This window comes from Enhydra lutris, unplaced genomic scaffold (genome assembly GCF_002288905.1).
Source record: "Enhydra lutris kenyoni isolate GAN:26980312 unplaced genomic scaffold, ASM228890v2 scaffoldscaffold55, whole genome shotgun sequence".
NCBI lineage: Eukaryota > Metazoa > Chordata > Mammalia > Carnivora > Mustelidae > Enhydra > Enhydra lutris.
In genome coordinates, this window is record NW_019154139.1 from 14,433,406 (window position 1) to 14,456,348 (window position 22,943).

The following is a 22,943-nucleotide window of genomic DNA, read 5'->3' on the forward strand; positions in this document are numbered from 1 at the left end:
CCAGGCTTACCTGGTCCTCAAGACAGTGCTGTCCTGCCTCACTGTTCTAAAGGGGCAGCCCCTCCCCTTTAACTCTCAGGAACTCTCCTGCTGCTCTCATGCTAGTCCCGAGCACACCAGGCTCAGAACCCAGCATCATGGTTTTTTTTTTTAAGATTTATTTATTTGAGAGAGAAGAAGCACGAGAAAGGGAAGGTTTAGAGGGAGAAGCAGACTCCCTACCGAGAAGGGAGACTGATGCGGGACTGATCCTGGGACTCCAGGATCTTGACCTGAGCTGAAGACAGACGCTTAACCGACTAAGCCACCCAGGCACTTCCACCATCACTTTTGTTGCACTGTCTTGGCCAAAGAAAGTCACAAGGCCATCCCACATTCAAGAGGTGGGGGGAAATAGACTCCATCTTTTGTTGGAAGGGCCTGTAAAGTCACATTGCAAAGGACGTGGATATAGGGAAGCCAATAATTGGGAACATCGGTGCAAGCAATCTACCATGAGTTGGGACTGTGTCTAATGCTACTGGAGCCTGTGTTTTTGGAACCAAAATTTGGATTTAAGAGCCAATCATGTGACACAATATTTTCAAATGGGGCTGTCTAGGAGACACAGTCATACTTGCAGCTCCACACCACCCTAACACAGCCCAGCCCAGCAGCCTCTCCTCAATACATGTTCGCTGATGATCTGGCCACTTTAAAACCCGACATTTTAAACAAGGATGAAAATCCTGTGTACATTTTGGGATCAAAGGCTGGTGTTCATTAGCAGTCCCTGAACCTTATAGGACTTCAGATCTAGAAGCCATTTAAAGTAATATCTTTTATTTTATAAATGAATAAATTTAAGAAGTAAGGTAACTTAGCCAAGATCACATGGTCAGAGAAACCAATGTTTCTCAAAACTTAACATGTACACAAATCCCCTGAGCATCTTGCCAAAGGCAGCATCTGAGCAGTAGGTCTGGGGTTGGGCTGGGGTTTTGCATTTCTGACAAGAGCCCTGATACCGCTGGTCCAAGAACCCCACTTTGGGTATCAGAGCTCAACACATCACAGATCCCAGAGAGAGGAGATGCACTGAGATCCTCTTTATTCTTTTGCATACCTTCACTTCGACCCATTTTACCAATGAGTAAACTACAGTTCAGAAAGGAAGTATTGGCATTGGCCCAACTCCCTTAAATTTTGCAGACAAGGACACGCTTTCCTCCATCAGTAAGCAGCTGTCAGGGAGGGGAGCTCAAGGAGCCGTGGACCACTTTGAATTTCCGGTTCCTCGACATAGGAGTGTTCTTCCCGGCTGCGACCTCGGGCTGTGGGCCATCTTTTCACTTGTTGGGGACTCATAGTGCTGGCCCAGGGGTCTCGAAGTCCCAAGAGCTGGGATTGTCCTGTCTGGTTAGTGATTTAGGAGCTTGGAAGCCTCTGTTGTTCTATTATGTGGCCTCTGAACATTCCGTCCAACGGCCTGTTGGCACGCCACGCATTTTCAAAATGAAAGGAGGAAAAAATGAACATAGCCCTTGCTCATTTGCCTAATCTAAAAGCATCAAGAAGCTTTTTTTAGAAGGGGGAAAAACACCATCCATCTGAAATGAAGGAAGCATCTCATCAAGGAACCAAGAGAGAGATGGAGACATAAGTTTCAAGGGCTGGCATATTAATGGACAAACCCTGTGCCTGGCCTGTTTTTTCCCATCCCCTTTCAGCTCAGAAACCACTGCCTTTTTGGAAGGTCTTGTGCTAAGAGGAAATTGCTTTTTCCAAAGGGGAGAACCAACCCCCCCCTCACCCACCTCCGGCACTGGTGTCCTGCAATTTCACATCAGTTTAGACCAACCCACAGACATTTATGAAAGGGCTACATGATGGATCAGGTGCTGTGCGGGACTGAATCATTCCTTCCTCAAAGATTTCATGATCAGAGACGGCCCTGTGCTATACATGCATCCATTCACTCAACCATCGGCTATTACCAGGCATTGGGCCGGCTCCAGGGATAGGGAGGGAGGAAGATGGGCATGGTCTGGCCACACCTCGTCTAGCCAGAGAGGCAGTAAGTAATTCTTATTGACCTATCACAATAAGGAATTACTTGTTGTGACAAGGAGCTGTAATTGAGCCTGATGCTGGGAAAACAAAGATGAAGGAGATCTTGTTCACATCCATCCCTCCTTTCTGTCCCGTGGCCACTGACTTAGCTTGGGTCCTCCACCTGCCCCCATCTCTTCTCCCCAAACACACCCACACCCCTTCCATCTTCCAGATGCGAGCTTTCCCAAATGTGAATCTAACGGTGTCAGTCTCCTGCTACAGATTTCTCCCTGGACTCCCTGTCATTTGTGGGATTCGGTCCAAACCTCTCAGAATAGTGTACATGGCTTTTCACAATTTGGCTCCAATCTACTTTTCAGCCCATGATTCCCCTTCCTCTTCATTCATCCTCTCTCACAATGAGGGACATCCTAGGGCCCCTCAAAGCCACTCGGAGTAAGGGAGGGCTCTCTAAAACATGTTGTTTTATTATGGAAATTTTCAAAGAAAGTAGAGAAAGATGATGACCATCTATGTCTCCATCACTGCAGCGCATGCCCAATCTTGTCACCTCTACACTCCCAGCCCACACTGGATTATTTTAAAGCAAACCCAATCCTTTTATCTGAATATACTTCAGGGTGTGTTTCTGAAAGACAAAGACAGTCCTTCAGTTTTTGAGACACCAGGTTTATTTTTTTGAAATTCCAGAACAGGATAACCACGGTTGCGGTACAGTTTTAATTTGTACATCTAACAAACCATTGTTGTTAACACACACGCACACGCACACACACCACGACTGTGTGTATATCCTCATTTGGAAAAAACATTAATGAGCCCAGCCCAAATTTGAGGTCTTCTTAAATGTGAAACCCTGGCCAGCCCTGCTGTCCCAGGATCACCCTCCACTGACCTTCTACTCCTGCAGTTGCCCTGATGTTTTCTAAGTCCTCCAAGAATTTTCACACCCTTATGCTTTTTCTTTGGGGACACTCCTGCCTGAAGAGCCTTTTTCTCCACTTGGCAAACTCTTATTTAACCAGCAAAGCCCGGTGCAAATGTCTCCTTGTCCATGAGACTTCTTCCAGCAATCCCTCTCCCTCACAGATGATACTCACTCTTCTTTGCTTCGATAACATTTTCTTCATAATTTTCTTGAATGCTTACATTATTGAGTTGAAATCATTCATTTATAGATCTTATAATAACCTGTGAGCCCCTAAGGGTAGGGTCCTCTCTATGAGAGGCAGTGTTCCCAAATCATGGACTCTGGCCTCCACCAACGTGGGCAAGATGTTTAATTCAGTCTTCAATTTTTCACTTGCGAATTAAGGATGATAACAGCAGAGTTAGGACGGGATGCTCAGGAGGATGAAGTAAGAGGGGCCCATTCAGCTGCTGCAGAGCCTGCCTCGTGTAGACACTGAATAATTTTTGGCCTCTATCATCAGTGGCCAGCATGACTCCTTCCTTAAAGGAAGGAAGTCCTACATCCAGAGACATGTCTTGGCCCCTGGCACAAGGTCCCAGTGTCTGCTCGGGTCCTGATAGTTTTACCCTCCAGGAGAGATGGTGGAAATTTCCCTGCTCATTCTGAGCTGCAGACCCTGTGGTGAAGGGCTTCATAGTACCTCTCTGCAACACTGCCCTGGGCTCCTGCTCGGCCCTCACTTTCTCTCTCTCCGTGCAGGAGAGCCAGTCCTGGGAACTATGCCCCTTTCCCTCAGGGTCCCCTCCATAGACCTGGACAGTGTTGTTCTCCCTCCACCTCCCAGCTGGGTACAAAGGAGTGCTCCCCTCTTCTCCCACTTGCTCAGAACCCGAGTCATCCAGCATTCCCTAGAAGCTTCAGGAACTGGGAATTGCCATCTTCCAGGCCAGTCGTGACCCTGGGTTGGTCTCACGGCTTTTCCTTTGGCTGCATCCACTTGGACACCTTCAGTGGAGAACTTATGGAAACTCTGCCCCATTGCCCTCCCCCGACTGTTGTGGAGATGCTGTCCCCATCCTGCTTGGGCACCCACCCTTCTCCCCAGGGCACCTCCTCTGATCCGCTGCAGAGGCGTGGAAGGGAGGGTGAGAACAATCCTCAAACCGACCCTCCTCTCCCCACATCTCTGCTCCTGGCAGGCAAGTGGAGGTGAGGAGTCTGCCTGCTATCTTCTCTGAACGCTGGGGTGACATTATCTGGCTTTAAAACGGCCTCACCGCAAGCTTTTGAGACCAAGTTCCTTCCTTTATCCAAGTGAGCATTCCCCTACAGCACACTCCCAAACTGAGAGCAGCGTTTCCACCTGGTGGCTGTTCTCACTTCCTCTAGAACAGGCAGAACTGGGATGGAACCGTGGCCTTGACCACTGTGGCTGTGACTGTTGTCTGCCATCTCTCCCCGTCTCACTCTTCCCTGTCCATTTGCATGTGTCCAGGGTTTTTGTTTGGCTCCAGCGGAAAATGCGCAAGAGCACTGAGCAGAGCGTCTGTCTCAGGCAAGCCCCAAGAAAAAGCGGGCACAGTTTTAAAGCCTCCCACCATTCTTCCTCAGGGAACAGTATTTTTTTTTTTTCAACGTTTGTCTGAAACTTGCAGAATAAAAGCCTCCTTGGAGGCAAGGGGCTGCTCCCATGGGACAGGCACAGCGTGTGTTCCATAGAAAACATTTTTTTTTTTTTTAAAGTGGAGAAGACAGGGGTTGGGGCAGAAATACTTCTGAATTGGCAAGAGGGCCTCACCCCAGAGTTTAAGGCTTGGTTTTGCAGCTTCATTCTGTAGCATTGGGCAAGTACCTTCTCCCTGCATCTCAGTTTCCTTATTGATGAAGCAACGACAATGCTTTCCCTCTCTTACATCTTATGCATAACCACAGAGGCAGGGTGCCTGTGGCTCAGTCAGTTAAGTGTCTGCCTTCAGCTCAGGTCATGATCCCGGGGTCCTGGGATAGAGCCCCATAACGGGCTCCCTGCCCGGCAGAGAGCCTGCTTCTCCCTCTCCCCCTGCCTGCTGCTCCCCCTGCTTATGCTCTCTTAAATAAGTAAATGAATGGATGGATGAATGAATGAATGAATGAATGAATAAATAAATGAATAAATAAATAAATACAATCTTTAAAAGAAATAAATAACCACGGAGGCAGAGCAAAGCGGGGGCTGGAGGGTGCTAGTTAGAGACATGACCCTGCACAGGATCTCTGTCTCTCTGACCTATATCCTCATATAGGGAAGGAGTTCTGTTGTGCTGATTGGTCCAAACCCACGTCTGACCCTCTCGGGTAGGACAATGCTTATCTTACTGTCAGATCAGGCAGGAGACACTAGTGTATAGCGCCATGAGGAAGAGTAGACTGGGGTGACCTTCGAGGGCTATCAGATCCCTCCACGGTGTCCAAACAGAGCTCCTGATTCTAGGCCAAGAAAGAGCCAGAAAGACCCTCGTCCATCTCTGTCTTCAGGCTCAGATTCATCACCTCAGGACAGCCTTCCCCATTGCCAACACACATCCATTGACTGCAGACCTTTGGCCACACGGGTGACCCCTTAAACCCTTGCCCGCCTTTAACTTGGAAGACCAGGTTGCTCTTGGCAGGTGTCACCTTGGAAAGCCTGGAGCGGTGAGATGGGGAAACACAGAAGCAGTTGGAGAACAGCAGGAGGTTGACAATAATACCGACAGCTAGCATGGTTCCAGCCCTCCCCCACATGCACAGCTAAGTGCTTTGCACAGAAAAGTGAAATAACTTGCCCAAGGACACACAGCTCAGCAGTGGTGGAGCCCCGTGTTCAGCCCAGGCAGCTGCACCCAAGTGCTCGCTATGCTTTGCAGTCTCCTCCATAGATGGAAGGAAGAGGGAAGGAGAGGCTAAAGGAAGGGGGGTGCCTTGGTGGGACCCAAATAAGGATAGAGATACCAAAAGTGTACTGAGCTCCTGGAACAACGGGAAGTTCGATGCCAGGGAGAGAGCATCTCTAAAAGTAGCGTAGTCGGTCAGTACTGATAATGATGGTGGTGGCAATAATGAGAATATTTATATTTATACAGCTCTCAGCACTCTGTTCCTACATTCATTTGCTGAGTTCTATCAACATATACTGGACACCTGCTGTGTGTTGGGCAAACAATGAACAAAATGAATACTGGCCTTGCCCTCATGGAGCTCAACAATAAACATGAAAATAAACACATAAGGCCAATCACAACTTTAGCTTTGGTGGTAGGATTATAAAATCCGCCCCTCAAAGCTTCCTGTCTGAATGGTTTCAAAGGTACCCGTAAGTGTTTGGATAACTTAGGTCATTTTCAGAAGGGAAGGGATAACGGTTTTTTTAAGGGAAAGGGAGAACCAGGGATAATTTTCTCTCTCTTATTCTACTCATGGATACCCCATACCAACATTTCTTGAAACTTCCTTCTTTGGCTCCTAAACATCTTTCTTAGCCCTTCCCTTTATCAGCTTGTTTATGGGATGACAAAGTCAGTAAGAATGTGCTAGAAGCTGAGGTCTTGCTTGCTTCAGTAATTGGCCCAGTGATCTGGCTCAGGCTCTCTGTTTGCAAGGGCTGAAGAAACAATGGGGAGTAGAGCAGACAAAGCAGGATGCAGATACCTGCCAGCCAGTGTTGGTTTACCAGTAAAAAATCCGCGTCCCTCCCAAATAGTATACATTCGTGAGATGCCCAGCTGGCTAATATAATTCTTTATGATCCAAAGTATTATCCTTGTTCATTGAAACTTGCTAAGACATTCATTTGCCTTCATGGTTTGCAGTCACTGGAAATACACAACCAGACCATTCCAAGGTGTATTTAAAAATCAGGCACCATCCACACAATGGAATATTATTTGGCAATAAAAAGGAATGAAGTCCGGACACCTGCTACAGCATGCATGAACCTGGAAAACATGATGCTCAGTGAAAGAAGTCAATTGCAAAAGGTCATGGGCTGAATGATTCCATTTATATGACATTTCCAGGATATGCAAATTCATAGAGACAGAAAGTAGAGCATTGGCTGCCAGGGGCTAGAGGGAGGGGTGACTGGGGAGTGACTGCTAATGGGCATGGGATTTCATCCTGAGTGATGTGAATGTTCTGGAATCAGATGATAGTGATAATATTTGCACAGCTCCGTGACTATCCTACACTGAATTTCTACTATAAAAAAGTGAATTTTATGGTATAGAAATTATACCTCAATAAAGCTGTTATTAAAAAAAAGTCAGGAAGCCTGAGTGGTTCAATGGGCTAAACATCTGTCTTCGGCTCAGGTCATGATCTCAGCTTCTTGGGGTTGAGCCCCATGGTGGGCTCCCTACTCAGCAGGGGGTCTGCTTCTCCCTCTCCCACCGCCCCCACCCCCCACTGCCACCAACTTGTGCACTTGAGCTCTCTCCCTTTCCGAAATAAATAAATAAAATATTTTTAAAAGTCGGGTACTATCATTGCAGCTGTGATGGGTCAGAGCTCTCTGTACTAAATGAAAGGCTATGCAAGATTTACAGGATAAAAACCAGACAGTATGCCATCATCAGAGGCTAAGTATATTTCTGTACTAGAAAATAATGCATAGAGTCATTTTTTATGGAAGGAATATCAGATCAATCCATTAATCAACAATGATAATTTTTAGGTCATTTCAAAGCAATTTTTACATTAAATAGTACAAAGATGAAAACTTTGAAAGAAATATTCGTAACTGCATCAGGCGGTAATCAGGGGGTTTTGCTCTAGGAAGTGAATCCGCTGGTTCAAATTATCCCCGAAGAATTTCAGCTTGGGATCCAGCTCTCAGGAGCATGTATTTGACATACAAATGCAAATCTTCACAATCCCTTGAATTGCTGGTGTGCCTCTGCCCATTTACAGAAAAAGCAACCAAGACTTGAGAGGCTAGGAGACTTGTCCCCGGGGTGCGCCTGTAGGAAGGGACACCAACAGGCTTCAAAGCCTGCATTGCTCTTCTTCCTCATGCTGTGGCGTTCCACGAATCAGCTTCCCCAACCCAGAGAAAATGGTATCTCCCTTCGCTCCTAGCCCCAAGTAAGCAGTGCTCATTCCATACAACACCAACAGGTGTACCTTTAAGCAAAGCTTTGGATGTATCTTTAACCTTAAGACATCACAGTGTGGATATAAACTGAATCAAAGAAATGCAGACACTCCTGTGGTGTGATTATTCTGGAACTATCTTCCGAAGTCGCTAAGAAGAGGAACGATGTCAGGGCTCATTGGACTTGTCACAGGGGTTTTCCCCACCGGGAAATGGAACTGAGCAGCCTGTGAGCAGAAGAAAGTGACATGGAAACCCCAGGCAGTTGGAAATGCCATGGCGGAGTGTCTCCACAGGATTCAGAGTAGTCTTAGATGCTTCGAGTCAATTCAGATGGTCCCAGATCCACAGTTTCACGGGAGATGTTGTCTGAACCGTGAGCAGCACCCAGGAGAATCCTCATGGGAGACAGGCTGGCGGCCCGAGCCTGTTCTGTGCCATAAACCTCACAGTGAGAACAAGCAAAGCATATCTGCGGACAAATATTGCCATCCTATCGCTTTGTTTATTTTTGACTATTCCGTTTCTCAGGGAAACAGGAAATGTAAGAGAAAGGAATGTTTGTATTTTGGTAGGGCAGGTTTAGTTTAATTTTTTCTAAATATGCCACCAGTATTTTTCCAAGACACATTAAACGTAGGAGGAGGCGATGCAGAGGGTTCAGAGGTGGGATTCCAAGAGCAGAGAGCGTTAAGCTGGCGGGGGTGAAACCACGGAACTCACTCAGCAAACATTTCCTGGGCCCCTCCCTGGGTCTAGGGCAGTTTTGAGAATGAAGAAGGCAGGAAGGGTCTCTATCTTGGGCACCTGGGTGGGTGGAGGGCCCAGTGACTGAGGTTAGGATATTGGAGGAAAAGAGAGCATTTTGGAGGGGTTCATAAGGTTTCTTGGAAATGTTGAATTGGAGGTGCCTGTGAGACTACCTCAGGGCTGGGTGTAGGAGACAGGTTTATAATTCAGGAGAGGCCCCAAGGGTTCAATGATAAGCAACAACAGACACAGATCCACAGCTCTTTATAGGCTTACAGTCCAGTGAGGGAGTGAGACATTTATCCAGCAATCACACAGACAAATTAAAAATGGCAGAAGTGCTAGGAGGGAGACAGAGGTGAGCAAGCCATGACCTAAGCAGGGAGCTGAGAGCCAGCTTTTTGAAGAAGCAACCTTAGAGCTGAGATCGGAAGCATGGTTGGGAGGAGCTGGGACAGTGTTCCAGGCAATGAGAACAGCATGTGCAAAGGCCCTGCGTCTGGAGGGAACAAAGCGAGTATCAGGGCCAGAAAGAAATCCAGTGAGTCTGGGACAGAGAGGCTATTGGGGGAACATGGGTGAGATGGGGGTAGGAAAGAAGGCAGGGAGCAGGTCACACAGAGCCCTATAAGCTGTTGTCTCAACTTGTTTCAGTCATCTAGGTAGGAATTTATGGATTTGTCACAGCAGTATAGAATTGGAAAGGGCTGTCAAAGGTCATTGTATCCATTCTCCTCCCTCCAGACAGGAGTGTCTTTGTGTGCAGCTTGCGTTCCAAGGAGATTCTGTCAGATACTGCATAACGAGGCTAAGGTTTATCAAGCAGCTGCCAGGATATTTCTGTTCTCTCTTCTGAATGAGTCTTTTTTAAATGCCCAAAACAAACCCTGCTTCTGGGCTGCCCCATTTCTGTCAAAGACTTCATCATGTTCCCTGCTCACAACATGGGCATCAGGCTTCCTTCTCCTCTCTTCTCCCCTTCCTATATCTGAGAACTGAATGAGTCCTATCAGCATTTAACGTTCCCCCTACCCAAGTCCCCAGGATCCCAGCTGTGAAGGGAATAGAATGGGAACTAGTGTGGATTGCTGCCCTACTACGTGCCGGTTTATACATCTCCTACCTCAGTGTTAGCCTCTTCACTGGCAGTGAGAATCTAGTGACTCACATCTATTATAATATTGATTCTTCAAAGGATCTTCCTGTTTGGCAGATGAGGAAACTGAGTCACAGAGCAGCCAATGATTTGCCCAAGGGTTCATAACCATAGGTATTGGAACTAGATGTGAACTCTGGAGGTCCCTCGGGCTCCAAAGCTCGTGCTACTCCTTCCATTCCCTGAACTGCATGATTATTAGAGTAGCTGGCCTTGTCCTAATGAGTCTGCTGGCCTCCACCCACCTGCCCAAGCAAATCAAATGAGTGGACCCTGTTTCTGGGCACAGGGGAAGCACCTGATAGTGCAATGAATGATTATCTAGAAGTAGTACCATGTGGGAAGCAGGGCACTGAGCTCTGGCCAAATCCTAGCTCCCCCACTTTCTTACTGAGTGATCTTAGGCAAGAAACTTCACTTCTGTTGGCCTTCATTTCCTTGTTTGTAAAACACGGGTAAAAATAGGAGCTATCTCATAGAAGTATCAAGAGATTTAGGTGAGGTGATATATTTAAAGGGCTTAGCACCATGCCAGCTACACTGTAAGCATTCCAGAAATGGGAGCTGCTGTTACTGCAGCCTTCAGAAGGGTCTTCCTAAACCTGGTTTGTATATGTCTACCCTGTGCACACAAACCCTCAATGGCTGCTCAGTGCCCACAGAGTGTATCCCGAACTCCTACCTCTGATGCAAGCATCCCCCAAGCTTGCCACTCCCCATAGTCCAACTCTAGTTCACACTGCTTCCCCAACAAGCATCTGCTCAAACCAGCTTTATCAACAGCTTGTCCCCAAATCCTTTCTGACTCTGCTTGTTGGCACATGATACCTCTCCCTGCCAGGGGAGGCTTTCTCTAACACCCATCCAACAATATACTACCTATGCACAGCGTCTACTATATCCAGTCCTCGTGTGGGGCCTGGAGATACAGTGGTAAATAAACCAAAAGAGACTCTTAACTCTAGGAAACAAACTGAGAGTTGTTGGAGGGGAGGTGAGTGGGGGTGGGGTACGTTTTGTGTTGAGCACAGAGTGTTATATGTTATATGTAATTGATGAGTCATAAAATTCTACCTCTGAAACTAATATTAAATGAACAAGCAAACTAAGCCCCTTCTTTTGTGCGAGCTCCTATAGGGGAGTGGAGAGATGGACACAAAGGAAATGAACATATAATTGCACTTGGTACCTAGCACTATGGAGGGCAAGTTCAGAGTGTGATAGAGAAGACAATAAGAAACACCCACTTTAGACCAGTGGCCAGGGAAAACTCTCTGGAGACAGAGCATTTCAACTGAGACGCCAAATATGAGAAGGGATTGGCCTTGTCTCAATCTAATACGTGCCCTGCACAGTACTTGCCAGCCACATGGTTCTCACTCAACTAGTGTCCACTGAATTGATTTGAATTAATATTATATTATTGATCATTAGTCAGAGTCTTTCAGAGAAAGAGATCAACATGTGCAAAGGCCCTGTGGCTAGAGGGAGTGTGGCCCATTGAGTAAAGAACTGAAAGTCCTGTGGGTTAATACATAACTGGTAGGCAGAGGTTGGGGTGGGTAGGAGGGAAACACAGAAGACAAAACAGAAGAAGCAAGAACTAGATCAGGTGGAGGCTCATAGGCATGAAATGGACACCTAGCTCCTCACTGAAATCTTCCCAAGCTTCTTTAGTCCTTGACTTTTTTCCTCCTCCAGACTCTTTCTGGCCTTGTTTTCTCCATACTTAGCCAGGACCGGACACTGAAAGTGTTTAAATCTCCAGAGACTCATGAATGCAGAGAGAATTGCCTCCTTCTGGGGGAAGCTGCAGCAGGCCCCTCAGAGCCCAGCTCTCCAATTCCATGACTTGAAGAGAGTGCTACAGTACTAATCTGGGCTCCCGCTGCTCTGACTCCACCCCCACCCCCCTACCACCACCAAGAGAACAGCCAGCATGATGGCTGGGCCACCCCTACTTATTTTGGCTTCTTGGGAGACTCTGAATAGAGCCCTTATCAGGGTGGGCATCTCTGGTTTCAAAAATTGATCTGCCTCTTCTAACAGGATGTCAGGCCTCTCACGCCATTGGGCAGTGCTGAACTCTGTGGCCCCCGGGGCATGTGAGCAGGGACAAGGAGCCTGCCAGAGGCTGGTGCGGCCTCCCATCCCCAAGGGGACTAAATAAAGCTATTGTTGGGAAGAGAAGAGAGAAAATAGCCGACAAGATGTTTTTTGTCCTCCGTGACCTGTGTTAGGGGAGGGGCTGGCCTGTTGCAAATGAGTGGAAATGGGACTGGCCCTTGCAACACAGTTGAACAGCTAGGGAAGGGAAAGAGCTTGAAAGGGGAGAGAAGCTCCACCATTCCTCACCTCCTGACCTTGGGCAAATGGCTTGCCTCTGATCTCTTACCTGTCTCATGGGGAAAGGAAGGTGCTGTCATATGTAGAGTGCCCAGTACCATTCCTGGCTATTACAAGACACTCCAGAAATGCAGTTGTCATTGGCCTGGGAGATTGTATGGTGGGCTGCACCCACTTTCATTTCCTGAGCCCTTAGAAACCACTTGAGAAACCTACCAGAATGTCTTCAAATTCTGGCAATTTTCCCCTTGAAAAGTTCTTGGCCTGCCTAGGAATTAGTGTTATGCCCCCCGAAAATGGGTCCATGATTAAAGGAGCGAGGCTGATATAAAGCGAAGGTCAAGCAAAGCTTTTTTTCGCGCCAAGCATCAAGAATCAAACTGACCGGCCATGGCCGCGCCTCTTAAAGAGAGGGCGACCCTTCTCTGTTTCACAGACTAGCTTTTAAGGGCAAAGGCCATGCCATTGGGCCTGGCCACACACAGGTGGCCGATGAAACTGTAACACACAAAGGAAACTCCACGGTGATGCTAGGTGACCAATTGAATTACGATTTACCCTAGTAGACATTTGAACTAGCCTATCACACCTTGGTTAGGATTGGCGCCCAAAAGGTGCCCAAAGGGTGGGGCCCATACTCCTTGGTGATTAGGGAGGCAGTATGCATCCCCCCACTGATCAGATGTCTCCACTGGCCTGACCCACCCTTGTATTTGAGCTTTGTTACCTGGGACTGGTTTCCGGGACTTGTTTTTAAGTAAGTCCCCTGGGGGAAGGGGAGCAGGGAAAGTTTAAGGGTTAAACAACGTTATTGTTTTAACCTTGATGGAAGCCTCTGGCTAAATAGGTCCTTACAATTAGGACACTTCTTTGTAAGGATACCTGTACAAAGATATTTGGTAGTCTTGTTTGTAGTAGCAGAGAGACAGAGAGAGAGAGAGACAGAATGTTACACAAATGTCTATTAATAGGGAAATGGCCAAAGAATTATAGCACCCGTGTCCTGTGGAATATTGTGAAACTTTAAAACTATTGGGTTAGGGGTATACCTACTGAGGTGGGAGAAGAAGTGTACATGGCATGATATTCAGTGAGAAGAGCCATTTTAGAAAAAACAAAGAGCAACCTCAACCATATATATATTTGCAAAGATTAAGGATAAAAAGCAATGGGCAGGAGTATGCACTAGACACACCAGGCAGGTGAGATCCCCAGCCCAGTGGAGTGGGAGAGGGAATCTAAGAAAAATTAAAAAGACCGTGGCAAAATAGCAGGGAAAAACTTAGGGTATAATGTTAAATGAGAAGATAGATGTCAAATTCTACCTCTAAGATTATTGCAGAACATTCCATTTTTTAACTGGATATATAAATGGGGATTATAAAGTAATATGGACCAATACAAACACTGATTTGATTAGATGATGAGGTTGTGGAGATTCCTCATCTTGGATTTCTATGGTCATTTGAACACTATTATTTCAATTTTTTAAAGCATCACTTTAAAAAAAGAGAGAAAAGAAAAACTCAGGAGTGTCTCCACTTTCTCCACCATCCCCAGGCCAGCCCCGGCCCAACCAGTGGTACTTGGTTTAGTTGTAATCAATTCCAGATTGGTCTATGACTTGTCAGTGTCTGCAAATACAATCTATCTCTCCTACAGCAAGCAGGTCACTCTCCTTTTCCAGATCTGAACTATTTCCCCACTGCCCATCCAAGAGATCTAGACTCTTGCCTTCAGCTTTGAAAGCCCCAGCAACCTGGCCCCAAATTGCCTCTTTCTTCTCTCCAACACCAGCCTAAAGCCTTCCCATCCAGTTCTAAAAAGAATACTATTCGCAGGGTGCCTGTGTGTCTCAGTTGGTGATGTGTCCAACTTTTGCTATCAGCTCAAGTCTTGATCTTAGGATTGTGAGTTGCCCTACACTAGACCACACTGGGCATGAAGTCTACCTCTCTAAAACAAGAAATTTTGGCTCCATCTCCTATGTCCTGCATAGCAAAAAACACAGTGTCAGCCACGTACTTCTCACTCCAGTCAGTGAGTTCATTTGATTTGATATTATTGTATGGATCATTATAATTAGAAAAAAGAATTTATTGTACCCTAGATACACATGTGGTCCCCAGGGAAGTGTGCCTTGGTAGACAGAGTGCTTGATTGAGAGTCAAAACTCCTGGCCTTGACTTCTTTTTTAAGATTTTTATTTATTTATTTATTTATTTTAGAGCTGGGGTAGGGGCTGAGGGAAAGGAAGAGAGAATCTCAAGCAGAAAACCCGCCAAGTACAGAACCCAATGCAGGGTCCAATCTCATAACCCTGAGATCATGACCTGGACTGAAATCAAGAGTCAGACACTTAACTGACTGAGTCAACCAGGTGTCCTAAAACTTATGGGCTTGACTTCTCGTTCTGCTATTGTGGGGCATGAAAACAATCACTTTTACTCTTTGGGCTTCAGTTTCTAGGAGGACATACACATGTATTAGTTTCCTATTGCTGCTCTAACAAACTAAGCTGTCAAAAAGAACACCTCTTTATTATCCCACAAATCTGTAGATTAGAAGTCCAGGCTGGCATGTCAAGGTGCTCTGCTTAGGGTGTCATAAAGCTGAAATCACAGTGCCAGCACATTGCGTTTTCCTCAGGAGCTCAAGATCCCCTTCCAAGCTCATTCCTGTCAGGACAGAATTCAGTTCTTTACAATGAGGTACACCTAGGGCCCCCATTTCCTTGTTGGCTATCAGACAGGGTCCACCTTTGGTTCCGGGAGGCTACCCCCATTCCTTCTCAAGTGCCCCCATCTCAAAGCAGGAATAGTGTGCTGAATCCCTCTCCTGCTTTGACTCTCTGCTTCCCCCTTCTGCCACCAGCCTGAGATGGTACTCCGCTCTTAGGATCTCATGTGATTTGATTAGATCCTCCCAGATATATCTCCATATTTTAGGGTCACATGGGCCATATAACATAAAACAATCCTTATATGGCTTTGTATAACAATCTCATCACATTTGCGGCCTCCAGAGATTAGAGTGGGACACCTTGGGGAGCATTCCTAGAAATTCTACTTCCCACCACATGGAAACATGGGGGCTAAGCAAGATGATTGCTAAGTTCCTTTAGATTTCCCTTGTTGGACTTCATTTCACCTCCTGCCATACTATCACATACTGCCAAGCAGCAACCTCTGCTCTCCTTCCTCCTTCATCCAGCCTTTCTTCACCTCTGTCCTTACTACCATGAACTAGTGTCAGCTCCTTCCTCCCCTCAGTTCTACTTTACACTTTGAGTTTGAACCTCCCCTGGGTGCTAAGCAGTATGACATTCCTTATTTCATTTCTTCTTCCCACAACCATCAAGTAAGCTAGGCAATATCATTCCCATTTTGCAGATCCAAGAACTAAGTTTTAAAAAGGTTAGATATCTAGCCCCAGATTAGAGAGTAAGTTTAACTCCAACACCCACATTCTTTCCAGTGCCCATCAGCATGTAGGAAGATAATGAGGCCAAAAGAAGTGGAGGGGAAGTCAGAGCACACCCGTTCCCCCATCCCTCATGCTCCAGCTTGAAATGAGATAGAGATAAAGCCCCAGAAGTGATCTGGGCAGTTCTTGGACTGCTGGAGGTGTCCGGAGTCTGTGAGTGGATGGCTGGGTATGACAACTCTTCTGGGGAACGAAAGCCACTTGGTGAAAGTGCACCCATTCATTCCACTTCACATCCCTTGGGTTGGTAAAATTTAATTCTTTCAACCTCAGGTGTTGGGGGCTCTTTCCCTGCCTGTGAGAGCGTAAGTCCGTATAACTACTTTGGAGAGCAAATTTGTCAATACCTGGCAAAACTGAGAAGAGCGTTGCCCAGCCCCAGCAATTCCGCTCCTGTGCATGTGCCCTGGAGAAACTCCCCTGCACATGCAGGGGGGATGCACTAGTATCATTTATTGGAAAAATAGAAATCACCTAAATTTGTATCAGCAGGAAGTAGACAAATGGTAATGTGTTCATAAACTAAAATACTATGTAGCTGTAAAAATCTAATCCACATAGAGGAGCCGTATAGAGGAGCATGCATGAATCTCACAAACATAATGTGCTTAAAAAGATCATCAAAAATAGTTTGTTTTGATACCATTACATAAAGTTTAAACATGTGTACTGTATATTGTTTGAGAATCATATAGTTAAAATATATTAATAATACTTAAAATATGAATAAATGTGAGGCAACAATAAACGTATCATAAATAAAATCATATCATGATGATTACCTCTGGGTGGGAGAGAAGGGAGTACAGTAAGAAAGTCTATCAGGGACCTCATCTATGTGAGCAGTGGTTTATTTCTTAAGTGGGGTGATGGCCATGATAATGCTCTTTAAGTCTTTTTCATATGTGAAATATTTTGTAATAACTATTAAATGGACAAGTAATCACTACCAGGAATATGCTTAGCACAGAACAGTAAGTGGAAAGAGCAGGAAGCAGAAGTGGATATTCAGTATACTCCCAAGGTAGAACAAATGGGAAGAGAAAAAAAATATGGATTTAAAAAAAAGAAGACCATTTTCAAAGGGAGGGGAGTAGGGGGAATAGGTAAGCCTGGTGGTGGGTATTAAGGAGGGCACGTATTGTGTGGAGCACTGGGTGTGTTGCATAAACAATGAATCTTAGAACACTGAAAAAATAAAATTTACCAAAAAAGTTAAATAAAATGTCAAAAAAAAAAAAAACCAAAAAAAACCCCAGATGTTGAAAGTCTGAGGGTGATCTTTATTGTCTTCTGTATAATAACAACATAACACTTTATTACATTTTCCAAACTTCTTATATAGTGAGTACATACTGCTTTTGAAATCAAAATCAAATATTGGCCTTTTTTAAAAGATGCATTTGTTCTCTCTAAGCACCAAGACATGATAAATCATAGCCTGGGGGTGCCTGGATGACTCAGTCATTTGAGCATCTGACTCTGGGTTTCGGCTCCGGTCATGAGCTCATGGGTCATGGGATCGAGCCCCATGTCAGTCTCTGCACTCAGCTGAGCCTCTGTTTGAAGAGTCTCTCCCTCTGTTCCTCTCCCCACTTGTGTGCTCATGCTCTCTCTCTCTCTCTCTCTGTTTCTCTTAGATAAATAAATCTTTAAAAAAAAAATCAGCATCAAAAAGGGGGAAATTTTTTTATTCAGCATCTACTACAGGAAGCCCTGAGCTAGATCTTAGTGAAAACCTTTCACATCAGGCTTAGAGTCTGACAGGCCCACCTTTAAGCCCCAATTCCACCCCTTCCCAGCACCTATCTTGAGTCTCAGAGTTCCTATTTGTGAAATAGTGATTAAAAACCTTCCCTGCTTGCCTCGTGGAGCCATTGCATGGGTACAATGAGATGAGGCCCATCGAATGACTCCGTGACCCACAGCAGACCCTTCAAAGCACCTACAGCAGCACCTCCATGTCAGACTAGACTCTGGGCACCAAGAGAGAAGAGCCGGTTTCTTCCTCTCCTCTCAAGGCAGCCAGAGGGTCAGTACGGACAGCACTGCCAGGGACAACCCAGGACCAAGGACAGATGGCACAGAGAGTAGGACATGATTACCCCTGACCAGGTAGATCCAAGCAGGGGGACTGAAGTTACTACTACATAATTAGAAGGGAAAACCTTTACCCTCAAGCACCTCCAAGTAGACTTGTAGACACCAAGCAAACTCATCTCAAACAATATACGAACAGAATAAGCGAAGAAATGCATAGCCTAGGTTTGAACCTGGTGCCCTCACTTCCCAGCTGAGTGACCGTGGTCCTGAGTAAGCACCTAATCTTTTGAGCCCCTCTCCTCCTCTAAAGAGAAGCATGCATGCCTCCTAGGTCTTGCTGAGAGGACTGGTTGAATGAAGCACAGACTCCATTACCAAGCACCTTCTTTGGGTCAGGCGATATTCCTGGAGCTAAGGACACTACAGGGAACAGCGAGACAAGTAGCATGGCTCTCGAAGGGAGATGATACATCGTGATCGCCCAGAACAGTCCCCAGTAGGGTGCAGCCAATACATGTCTGTGCCCGTAGTAGCATGACCACTATTAAGAAACCTCATAGGCTGGCCTGGTGAGGGCTTGGGGGGAAGGAGTGTGTTTCAAGATACGTGAAAGTTTTTTGAGGGATAACGTAAGGCAGAACCATGGTGGGAGTCACGAAGCTGTGGTTCATTGGGTACTTACAATGTAAAGGCTTCACATGTAATAATTTGTTTGATCCTCGCGGCAACCCTGTGGGATGGACACTCATCGTTCCATGTTACAGGTGAGCAAACTGAGCCACAGATCATGTAAAACTCGTCTGAGGTTGCACAAGTGGTGAAGCCAGGATCCAAAACCAGTCACTTTGTTCCTCCCTGCCGTCTCTTGGTGGGTGCCCCAGGCAGGCTGCTTTTAAGTGCTCAGGGCTTCTTTTGGAAGCCCAGATCGCTGGCATTTCGTGCGTTGGAGCTGCAGCAGGATGACCATCTGTCAAAGCGTTCTTGTGGGGATTCCGGGTAATAGAAGATGACTGAATCTTTCTACAAAACAGGCGGCGCCCAGTGTCTCTCCGTGGCAATACTCTGGGATGCTAATGAGTGATTTCCTCTTGTCTCTTACAGCTCACAGCGCCCCACTTCCCTGTGGTGGTCAAGCTGGGACACGCCCACGCCGGAATGGGAAAGGTATGAGAAGCAGCTTTTAGACTCACATTCATACCCATGCAGCCTCCCCAGACTGCTTGTTCCCCTCTCCTTCTGTCCCCCGCCAGCCCCACCTTGGCTCCACGGCCCAGAACAGTGTTGGAGAAGCCCAGGATGCAGGATGCACCCTGTCCTCCCCACCCCTTGCCAACCCTCCAAGCTCCTGTACCATGAGCGTCTCTCCAGTTCAGTCTGTACCCACTGAATCCTGCCTGGAGTTGCTAGCTAATTGTTTCCTATGATTGTGGATTCAGAGCAACGAATGTAAATCATTTTCTAGACGCTGATTCTTTTGTTCCCATCCTCATTTCCACGGTGGCTCTCTAAACTCCAGTCTTACTCACCTCCCCGCCACACCTGCAGGGCCAGGACCTAGAAGGAGGTGAACACATAAGGCTCTGTGGAGAAAGGCCCTGGAGTCAGTTAGCTTCTGCAAGAGTAAATCATATATGTTACACAGTCACAGCTGACATATTTGTCATAATTGGTCAGGTCCTTTCAGCTGCAAGTGTGGAAACGCAACTCAAATCAGGAAGCGAAAGAGAATCCATTGGTTCAAGCCACCGAGAAGTCTGGGAGAGTTCTCGATAGGTCTGCGCAGAGCTGGCTCCAGGAGGCCAAGCAATGCTATCAGAGCTCGGTCTCCTGTATTTCTTGACCTTGTTTATCTTTGCCTGGTGTTTTCTTCAGATAGTCAAGATGGCTTGGGGATCTGCCCTGGCCCCCAAACTCACTGTCACAGAGGAATAAAGACCATGGCTCTTTCCAGCATCTCTATATTAACCCCACAGTGGAAGGCTGGTCAGCCTTGCTCGGGTTCCTGGGTCCATCCCCTAACCAGCGCATGTGAAGATGAGTACAGCCCCAGTCAAACCGTGCAGACCAGGATGTCCACAGGAAAGGGAGATTTACTCCTAAATAAGAGGGGTGGGATTGTGGGGAAACGTGGGGGCCACCACAGCCTCCTCTCAAACCTCTGGCTCAAATAAATAGAAACCTTGATCTGAGTAGGCCCAGCCCCCTCATAAATAAGCCTGCACCTGGCACCTTTATTCTTCTCCACCCTCTTATACCTTCTGTGTCATCTGTTCCCACCCAAACTTCATCCCCTTCAGGCAGCAAAGGGCCAGACGGGTCAGGGCATGACCCACAGCTCTGACATTCATGTGAACTTGAACAAGTTGCCATCTGACCTCTCTTGGCCTTCTCTGTCAAAGGGTGGTGATTCTAACAACCGTCTTTAAAAGAAATCCTCCCTCTAAAATACTTCGTCTTCCTGAAAGGGCACACTGTGAGGGCAGGGGTCTTGCCTATTTGCCCACTGCCATATCCCGGGCCAGTAGCCCCTCGGCTTGTTGGGTGAGCGGATGGATGAGGGACTCCCTCTTTAGACATGTTGCTGTGTCTGTGCCCCTTCAGCCCCTCCCCACAAGCCCTCCTGCACCTCTGCCCCCAGGCTCTGGCACTGCCCTTGCCTTAGTCCTCAGTGACCCTCTGCTGCTGAATCAACAGGCACTTTACTGTCCTCATGGGAGCTGACTTTCCTGTATCTCTTAAAGCTGCTGGTCTTCCCTTCTTCCCAAAACTCCTTCTCCAGTGGCCTTTAACTCATGCTCCTCTCCTGGCTCTCCTGTCTCCACCAGTCCTTCACCGTCTCCTTCATGTTGTTTTCTTGCTGCACCATCTTTAACATGCACCTATTTGCGCTCTCAGCTCCTAAGGTCACCTGCACGCTAATAGTCCCCGGGTTGGCTTTCTCATCCAGAGCCTCAGCTCTTATATCCAGTTCCCTCCTCTACACGTCCCCCTGGTCTCCCATGGAAATCTCAGACTCTAACAGTCCCAGATAGCCTGCTCCCCCTCCTCGGCTTCCTCCTCCTCCGCCTCCTCCTGTGGCTGTCTCTGCAGCAGGAACCTCCAGTCCCTCCATTGTCTCAAAGCAAAAATCTGGGAGTCGGTTCCCCACTCTATGTCTAATAGGTTGTCAGGTCTTTTCACTTGCCTTTGTTAACGTTGCTCAAACCCATCCTTTTCTTTCCGCCCACTGCCACCATCTTGGACAACTCTGGTAAAATGTTCCCAAGAATTAAATTCTGTATCTCAAGCTTCAAATGATCCCAGACAGGAGATACTTAGAGAGACTGAAGCAATGCTCAGAGGAGGGGGTGCTCTGAGAAACTCAGGCCCAACAGGGTCTCCTCCATGGAAAGGAGGACACATATCCAAGGATAAAAAGTGTCACTGGCTAGAATAAACTGGAGTTTGCAGAAATGCTGACATCAAGGGAAAAGGGCTCTTCTCCTTCAGTATGCAATGAGAAAACTATCAAGAATGGCCTGGGCATGCCAACTGAGCAGATGATGTCATATTCATGTCTGAGAGGGAGAAAAACAAAACTGGTACCTTCCATGGTACTTCTACTTCTCTCAAGAGGGAAGATGGTCTTCCTGGAGACCAGCAAAGAGAACATTCCTAGGAGGAAACTGGTGAAGAGGTTGCCAATGGACTCAGTGTTGGTGGAAATCTACCTAGGTCCCCGCTGCCATCATCAATTATATTTTGCTCCTTTGTTTGTATATACTGATTAGTACCTACGTGGTGCCGAGAACCAGAAGATAAATAGGACCCAGTTTCTGCTGTCAGGAATTGAAGAGACAGGCACGTAAATAGGTACAATGTGTGTCACGGGTCTAATAGGAGGGTGTGCAGTGAGTATGGGGATTGAAGAAAAGAGCTTAATTCCACCTAGAGGATAGGAAAGTGGAAGGAAGTTCCATGTCTGGGGAACTGCGCATGGTTTGCTATGCCTTGAGGTAGAAGGAGTTCTAGCAAACAAGGAAGATCCAAAGAGCCAAAGAGATGGGCTGATACTCTCTGAACAAAGAATAGAGGCTGTCACAAGACACAGAAATTAAAATATAGTGAGACGCTATGCAGTTTGGGGGCACTTAGGTAGGAGGTTATCATGTGGAGGATCATGGGTTATTTAGAAATCAGTCAGGCTAGACCAATGGTTCTCATGGGGGGAGGAGAATTCTGCCTCCACGGGGCAATTTTGGTTATCACAACTGGGGGTGGGGTTGGTCCTACTGGCATCTGGCATCTACTGAGTGGAGACCAGGGATGCTGCTGGGAACAGCCCACAGTGCCTGAGCCAATCCCACAACAAAGAATTACACAGCCCAAAATGTCAATAGTGTCTAGGTTGAGAAACCAGGGACAAAACTAATTTCATTTCCTTTGTTGAAACTCTTACCAGTCCAGAAACCAGAGGAAGCAGTGGTTATTATAGAGTTCAACAGGCTTCAAAGTCTGTTCAAAGCATTGTAATTATTCAGATGCTAAAGCCTATGCTGTTCAAATAGGTTTGGAAAACGCTGTGTAAGTTTTTATTTTATTCTTTTTAATATCTTTTTTATTTTTTATTTACATTCAATTAATTAATATATAGGGTATTATTAGTTTCAGAGGTAGAGCTCAGTGATTCATCGGTCTTATATAACACCAAGTGCTCATTACATCACATGCCCTCCTTAATCCCCATCCCCCTCTTATCCCATCCCCGCACACAGCAACCCTCAGTTTGTTTCCTATGATTAAGAGTCTCCTATGGTTTGTCTCCCTCTCTGATTTCATCTTGTTTTATTTTTCCCTCCTTTCTCCTATGATCTTCTGTTTTGTTTTTTAAATTCCACAAAGGAATAAGATCATATGATAATTGTCTTTCTCTGATTGACTTATTTCACTTAGCATAATACCCTCTAGTTCCATCCATGTCTTTGAAGTGGCAAGATTTCATTTTTTTTTCTGTATTCCATTGTATATATATACCACATCTCCTTTATCCATTCATCTGTCAATGGACATTTGGGCTCTTTCCATAGTTTGGCTATTGTGGACAT

General features: G+C 46.4%; 1 protein-coding gene across 2 annotated transcripts in view; it reads left to right on the top strand.

Moving 5' to 3' along the window:
- Window positions 1-22,943, top strand: part of LOC111157509 (synapsin III) — a 508,652-nt gene that overhangs the window by 420,328 nt on the left and 65,381 nt on the right. For both annotated transcript variants that reach the window (XM_022518973.1, XM_022518974.1), the window contains exon 7: window positions 18,961-19,023. In XM_022518973.1, the coding sequence (XP_022374681.1) occupies window positions 18,961-19,023 (63 nt within the window). The remainder of the gene's footprint in view (window positions 1-18,960; window positions 19,024-22,943) is intronic.